The sequence below is a fragment of the Haemaphysalis longicornis genome, unplaced genomic scaffold, assembly GCF_048455015.1.
Source record: "Haemaphysalis longicornis isolate Haplotype H1 unplaced genomic scaffold, Haemaphysalis longicornis Haplotype H1 scaffold_8, whole genome shotgun sequence".
Taxonomy (NCBI): domain Eukaryota; kingdom Metazoa; phylum Arthropoda; class Arachnida; order Ixodida; family Ixodidae; genus Haemaphysalis; species Haemaphysalis longicornis.
The window spans coordinates 128,092,903-128,100,884 of NW_027526445.1; the positions used below are offsets into that span (position 1 = coordinate 128,092,903).

At 46.4% G+C, this 7,982-nt stretch overlaps 1 protein-coding gene and 1 non-coding gene across 3 annotated transcripts in view; both read right to left on the minus strand.

The window, feature by feature from the left end:
- LOC144150252 (prolyl 4-hydroxylase subunit alpha-1-like) overlaps positions 1-3,916 on the minus strand; it is a 31,570-nt gene extending 27,654 nt beyond the window's left edge. The window contains exons 1-2 of one of the 2 annotated variants that reach the window (XM_077682108.1): positions 3,689-3,916; positions 2,531-2,779 (exon numbers count right to left, since the gene is read on the minus strand). In XM_077682108.1, coding sequence (XP_077538234.1) covers positions 2,531-2,779; positions 3,689-3,915 — 476 coding nt within the window. In that variant the 5' untranslated portion in view covers position 3,916. Of the gene's footprint in view, positions 1-45; positions 385-2,530; positions 2,780-3,688 lie in introns of those variants that run through there. The other variant, XM_077682109.1, reaches the window with a different exon arrangement.
- Positions 3,917-6,650: 2,734 nt separating this feature from the next.
- Positions 6,651-6,721, minus strand: Trnar-ucu (transfer RNA arginine (anticodon UCU)). The gene has a single exon. It is a non-coding gene; the product is annotated as a tRNA-Arg (tRNA).
- Positions 6,722-7,982: the final 1,261 nt, after the last annotated feature.

The window sequence follows — 7,982 nt, forward strand, 5'->3', positions numbered from 1 at the left end:
CGGACGCAAGTGGCGGCGCATCAGCGGAGGCGAAAAAAAAATCACCTGGCGTTTGGAAGAGACGAAGGTTCTCAAACAGCGGGCGCCCCAAAGCTGTCCCCAAGACGCGCTTGCGTATCTTAGCATCGCTCTCGCAATAAGCGCGACTGCCCGTCAGCAGCGGCTCTTTTCCCGATCCGCCCGATCAACTACGACAAAAGCCGTGCTAAATTTGTAAATTCCGCGCGTCGTCCGCCAAAAATGGATATAGCAGGCAATCTTGAAGCGTTTTCAGCACTCGGAGACGATCGGCGCGCGCGTCAGCCGTGCCTGTAAACACGCCGGCGCGCCTGCCCGCACGGCACTGCTTGCGACCCGAACCGGCCCAGTCCACGACAGCAACAGCTTATCGCATCGCCGCTCTTTGAAATCAATTTGATCGCGGAAAAGAACTTCCGCATGCGAGAAAATGGATGTTAGTGCGATGAAAAATTGTGCTAATCTGAAAGTTCCCAACACCGAACAGACCTAAGCAAACCAAGCCGGTTGGGAGCTGTTGGGGAAGCCCCTCTTCTCGCACGCACGAGTGCGTTGCGTTTGTGTTAGAAGCGAATGCTTTAACGATATTTCTTTTTGTCTACACTGCTTCTCTTTTGTTTTTTATCGTGAAGTTAAAAGTGTGCATTTATATTTGTTGCGCTCATAATCAAGTGACTCCGGTCACCAAACTTGCAATTTCGCGTGTAACATCCAAAACCGCAGTTTACGATAACCGCGGTTAAAGTTTAGTAGCCAGGGTTAAACTCAACTGCGGTTACTTTCGCCGTGTAACTAGGGTATAAGTTTGCCACCCAACGCCGGTATAAATCCGGCTTAGAGCGAGGGAATCTGCGTAACAAGAGCTACAGCTTAAAAACGAAACCGATATGACATTTGCGTTTCGCTGCGTATCACGCACGTCATACCGAATATTGTAATACTTCCAAGTAAAACGTCTTCCCAGACGACTACTCTGGTCTGCTTGTGCAGTTGACGGCGCAACAAGCAGGCATTTTTGGCGGAATGCGTGCGAAACCAGCCCATGCGTAGCATGCGCTATGCTGGAACGGCCCGACTTCCGGGACGAGCGCGCGAACTTCCGGCGGCCGTGCGCCGGAGAGCTCGAAGCGCCATCCAGCAACTCTAGTGGAGATCAGTGTTCCAAACAAATGCCAGAGGAGGAGCCAACCACTTTTTGTGGAGTGGGTGCCCTCTGGCTCATATTGAAGCCAGCGTTTTATGTAGTGAGGTAACCAGAAGGTGTTTCTAAGTAAACTGACGGGCATAATTTTAATTTGGTGCTGAATTTCGCAAAATCTCAATAGTGGCGCCAAGTAGTGTATAAACGTGACACGATTGTACATCTACCAACAGTTCCGTCTCTATCAATGCGTGATTCAAAAACTGCGTAAAGAGACATGAAAGGGTGCATTCTATTATTGTTTTAGCTGTTGACAAGTCCTAAATACTTGCAATCATCTCAAGTACAGGAGAAAAATGTTTACTCGCAGGTCACTGCCAGGATTGTCAGCATTCGTCTTGGCAGCATATGGAAGGCTGGTAGAACTAAAATTCCCCTTTCAAAACGTTCAAGGGCCCCATGGTTACGTAACACCGTTTTGGTTAAAGTTGTTTCAAGGGATCCCTTTTCACTTGGGATAGAGAGAATATACTCAACAAAAACCGGTTGTCTGCAGCTCTAAGCAGTAGACGGCTCCCTATTCGTTACAGTTACACGGGCGTTTACATTGAAATGGCTGCGGGAATTATCATTTTAAATGCAGAGCATTTCAGTTACTCACGATGTCACCCGCGTTGACGTCCGTCGTAGTCCGCATCGTCGTTGTCCGCACCCCTCCCCCTACACTATATAAAAAAAATACTATCCGGCGCCTGGTTTCGATCCCTCGACCCTGCGGGCGGAACGCAATGTACATGGTGCTCTACCCACTGAGCCACAAAGCCGACAGAGAATGGGAGGCTACGAACGCGCCTTATATCCTTGACTCATTCAAACTACGTCAAGAAGCTGCTGATACAACGCATTCACTACCACCAACTCCCCAAACACTAAACGTTAACGCAATACACCCACCCCTATGCGACGCATTTACTCGAGTCCCGCTCGCGGGGAGATGGGCCCAATTACGATGGCAGTGCAACGCCGGCACGTGCGGGAGAAAAGAACAAAGAGAACAGAACTCCCGCTGGCGCAGTTTCAGGCAGGGGGCGCGCGAGCACTGCGAAGGCGGGAAATTTGAATTGCATGGGGTGGTAGCAGTAAGCGGATAACGGCGGTACAGGCCACTATGGCGAATCACTGCTCTGCATTTCCGACAGCTTTCACATTGAGTGGAACGGCTTCTTTTTTTTAGACTATGCGCTGGCATGGCTCTCCTGCTGACTGCGAACATGAGTACTTCTCTTTGAGCTCAGGCCTCAGCGTTCGTCAAAATGAGTTTCCACTGCATAGCAGAACAAACGTTTGTTTTGGCTACATGCTCTCACTCACACGCGTGTGGGCGCTCCGTCGCGCACCGCCGCCAGGAGGCGGGCGGCGGCGAACTTGTTCTGGACGCGCAGGCTGATGCCAGCCATGGAGTCCAGGATGGCCTTGCGCTCGTCGCTCGGTTCGTGTCCTTCTTCCTCCAGGGCGTCCAGGCTCGAGGTCCACCAGCCTAGGGCGCTGCCGGCGTCGCCTTCGTCCCAGCAAAGACGCGCCACCTCAAGTCGGTCGTGTGCCGTCACGTTCAGCAAGGGGCTTCACAATGGAGTGAGTCACGTCAATCAATCAATCAATCAATCAATCAATCAATCAATCAATCAATCAATCAATCAATCAATCAATCAATCAATCAATCAATCAATCAATCAATCAATGTTGATATAAATCAATCAGTAAATCAATCTGTCAATCAATGTTTCCACCTGTCAATAAATAAACGGATAAACTAGTGAGACGTTTTGTTCGTGCTTCCCTGGCAGTGCAGTGGTTCGGAACCGTGAGCGTGCTGGGCAAAGCGGTAGAGGGCGCTACACTGAGCCACGTCCGCAGGTGTCACGGTGTCAGACAATTTACTCTCGCTGCTAATGATGCCCACCTTTTCTCCGTCTCTGTTGTTCCGCAGCACCTGCTACGCAGGCAAGTTGTAGGGTCATGCGGCAAAGCCACTTCTTCGCGATGGCGGCAAGGTTTGGCAGGAGGAATTTGAGTGTCGCGGAGAGGCAGACAACCTGAAGTGTCCTCATGGACCTTGTGAGGACCACGGACCCCATTCGGGAACCACTGCTCTAGCGTGATTGGAGGTTTCATGAAACTGAATTTATATAACAATTTTCGATATCTCACTGCTTTAAGTGAACAATATTGATTGATTGAGTGGTTGATCTATCACTTATTCAGTTTCAGTCGAAGCGGGACATTATGAGACCCCAAGGTTTGAAAAAAAGCGTTTGCTATGGCTAGCTTGGTTCGCTGGCGACTTCCCTACAGATTACAATCCCGAAACCAAACTGCCTGCACATGCAGACAGACCAACAGATAAACAGACAGACATGGAGACACGTAGACAGTCAGACAGACAGACTCATGGACGGACGGACGGACGGACAAACGGACAATCGCATGGAAAGACAGACAGACCACCCGGAGAACGAGAAGGCGGCGCACCTCCTGAGCTCTGCCATCTGCTGCGCGCTGAGGCCATACGTGTGCTGCAGACGGCAGATGCCAATGGCTGAGCCCGACAGGTCCTCGTCGGTGGGCCACGTGCTCTCCCCACTGCTCCAGGGCTCTAGCAGCGGCTGCCTTCTCGCGTCGACGTGCTCCGACACAAGCCTAGGCCAATTCCCCGCCAGCCACGTGGTACGCCGGTAGGCCATCAGGAGGCGCTCCATGTCCACTCTGAAATTTGTCGATCAACGAACAATTTTTGTTTATATATATATATATATATATATATATATATATATATATATATATATATATATATATATATATATATATATATATATATATATATATATATATATATATATATATATATATATATATATATATATATATATATATATATAGGGTTTGGAAAATGAGGGGCTCGTTAGGAAATACAGAAAGAAATGCCGGCAGTCTACAACGCCAAAGAAGGCATAGGGGAAGGTTAGACAATTTTTTTACCGTTAGTTACGTTACATTATTCTTAATTAATTTTTATTAATTACGTGAGAAAGAAAGAAAGGAAAACACGCGCCCAGAGTGGGGACGGTCCCCACTCTGGGCGCGTGTTTTTCTTTCTTTCTTTCTCACGTAATTAATAAAAATTAATTAATAATAATGTAACGTCACTAACGGTAAAAAAATAGTCTAACCTTCCCCTATGCCTTCTTTGGCGTTGTAGACTGCCGGCATTTCTTTCTATATATATATATATATATATATATATATATATATATATATATATATATATATATATATATATATATATATATATATATATATATATATATATATATATATATATTTATTTATTTATTTATTTATTTATTTATGTATTTATTTATTTATTTATAGGGAGAGTCTCAACAACATTGTACAGGAAGCCCACTGACCGCCAACGATATCTTCACTTCTACAGCAGCAATCCCCGCCATTATAAAACAAGTATACCCTACTCACAAGCACACCGGTACCGCAGGATATGCTCCGGACGGGACGATATCAAAAAACATGCTGAGGAACTAAAGACCGCCCTGATTGGTCAAACATATCCAGAAGAAATTATTGACGATGCGATTAGCCGAGCACGCAATTTACAAAGAGAAGACATTCTGCCTGAAACCCTAAAAGAAACCCACCATGAGACTAACTTAGTCCTTACGTACTCGTCCAAAACTTCCCAAGTAAACAACAGCCTGAGACGGCATTTTAATATAAGGCAGAGTGAGCGCTTGTCGGCTGTTTTTCAGCGGCGCCCCCGTGCTGTGTACAGACGGGCCAGAAACTTGAAGGACCTTTTGGTCAGGGCAAAAACAGAAGTACCTGAGCGAACTCTAGGCTGTCGGCCATGCGGCAAGGCGCGCTGTAAACTTTGTCCCCACATGGAGACCACTAATGTTGCCCAGGCCACCAGGTCAACCTTTAAATATGAAATCAAAGACAACCTCAACTGTGACACCCCTAATGTAATCTAGAAACTCTGCTGCCTTGTCTGTGAGGAGGAATATATCGGCCAAACAAAAAAATCTTTCCGCAAAAGGTTTAACAATCACAAGTCACAAGTGAAGGGCCTCCCCGACCTTCCGCTGTCCAGGCACCTCCGACTCCCGGGTCACTCGTTTGCAAAAATACAGGCCGTCTTAATTCAGTCCGGCTTCCGCCGCACATACGAACGGGAACAAAGAGAATCCTTCTTTATACATAAATTTCGGACGTTTGCCGAGGGAATAAGGGAGACCACAGGGAGATTGAGTTGCTTTCAAAACTGATGTACCACCCTGAGATGTTTTGAGGGAGGGCGAAACGAATAATCATGCCATATTTTTTTTGTTTTTTTTTTCTTTTTTTTGTCTCCTTTAAGTTCGTAGAACACATTCTTCGCCCCCTGAGGGGACCGTGTTGTGCCTGCATCTGTGAGACGACGGGGTCGGTGGGGGGTGGGGTTGGCGGTGCGGGACGGTCGGCGTGGCGACTGCCCCTCCGGCGGCGGTGAGGTGATAAATCCTTCTCCGCCTGTGGTTCTTTACAAGGAGTAAATCGTTTTCTACGCAAACCTTCCTGACCATTTCACTCAGACGGACCCGCACGAGCCTCCGCGCATTGGGGACTCACTGATCTTTCTTTTCAAGGCTGTCCACGAATGTTTCGTTTCCCGATCAGCTTCCTTTGGCCACCTGCGGCCATGTGGTACTTGTCTCTGTCTAACAACGGTCTCAAACCGCCATTAACAAATGCCTCTCTTTCGTTCTATTTTACCATTGATCACCAGTAGGCAGAGGTTGGCATGCTTCTCTGCCATCCAGAGCCTTTTCGTTCAGGCTTTCGAGCTTCGGCTCTCCAAATGTTATCTCTCTCTCTCTCTCTCTCTCTCTCTCTCCGCACGCAGACGCAGCACGCCGTTTTCTCTGTAGACGCACATTGGTTGAACTTTATGCGTCTGTTTTCTGTCTATCAATGCCGCAACTCTGCCTCCTTCGCATTTACAACTTTCCTCTCTCCCTTCCTCTTTTCTTGCTTTTTCCCACCTTCTGTAGTACAGTTACGACATGTTATTCTTACTTTCCCGCTCTTTTACTCTCCCCGAGAGTTCTCATTGACGAGGGTGAGGAGAAAGGGAAGCCTTCGCAGGCAAAGTGTGTATAAGCGTTTTTCTGTCTGTTCTAAGATAACTCCCGAAGAAGAAAGGTTCTCCTTTCGAAACTGTTGGGAACAATAAAACCCTTCTTAAGTTTTGACCTATTGCTACGGTGGTCCGGAACTGTTTACCTGCTATATATATATATGGGTGGGTGTACAGAAAGATAGGTCGGCAGTCTACAACGCCAAAGGAGGCATAGGGGTGTGGTTAGGCACTTTTTGTACTACGGTTAATGAAGTTAACATTTTTAAATATACGGAAGAAAGAAAGAAAAACACGCGCCCAGAGTGGGGACCGAACCCACGCTTTCGATTAGAACTCGAATGCCTTACCAATTCGGCTATCTGGGCGACTGTGTTCTCCTTCACTTTCTGGGCTATTTATATATACTAGAACTGTATCTGATGCTTGAGGGGGGTAGCCAGCGCCACTCTGACTACACGGGGATAAGGGGACCTTCTTTCAAACCCCGGGGCGTGACTCTAACGTCTACAGCCTGTCATGAGCGGGTAACTGGCGGGAAGCCCTCTTATTTATCTTACCTAGGCATCAAGGCTGCCACAAACGAGACCCTCGCTAGGCTTTCGCAGAATATATATATAGCGAATCAGAATGGAAATGAGGGGCTCGTTGAAAATAAGACAGAAATAAAAGTTGGCAGTCAAGAAAACCTCGGAAAGCAAAGGAGAGGATGCGGTAGGTCATTGAAACATATAAAGAATTTGGAAAGAAATAAAGAAAGTGGAGAAGAAATGCCTGCCAGGTGGGATCCGAACCCACGACCTCCAGAATCTGTTTCAATGACCTACCACATCTTCCCCTTTGCTTTCCGAGGTTTTCTTGACTGCCAACTCTTATTTCTGTCTTATATATATATATATATATATATATATATATATATATATATATATATATATATATATATATATATAAGGTTATTAGAGACAGAGACAAATGAGAAAGACGTAGAAAATAGAACTAAGTTTACTGACGTTTCAGGGAGAGGACTCCCTTTCTTCTGGTACTCTGACTCCCTTTCTTCTGGTACTCATTTTGCCACGCGCTCGCGTGCCCCGGCTTATATTGACGCCGGGTGTACATAACGGCGCCGAGTTACTTAACGTACACGGTGATCAGAAGCCTCAACAATTAAGGGCATTCCCTTTTATCTAGAGTTACAACGACAAGATTGCTTCTTGCAATCTTGTCAGTCAGTTGCAAAGGCGATATGTGAAATGAACAGACTGCCGTGGGCACGGCTTGCGCAGCCGTGCAGACGAAGCAGACGATCATCACCGAGTACAGATGAGCTAATCTTTAATTTGTTATTCATTTAGCGAATTCTAGTGCAATTAGCTCTTCGTATTAAATAATTTGGCCACGCAAACACAAATTGTGCATTTCTGTTTTCTTTGTTATTGCCGAGAACATGTGTTGTCTGCGTTAGCGAGGAAGCACATACAAAGGCAGACGACAAGTTCATGGCTGAAGCACAATATCAAACGTTACAGCGTAACAAGACCTGTTCCGGTTAAATTAATCACATCATTTACTTGACAAATATTTCACACAGAGTTCTTTAAAGCAATGATGAACAATTACCAGAATTAT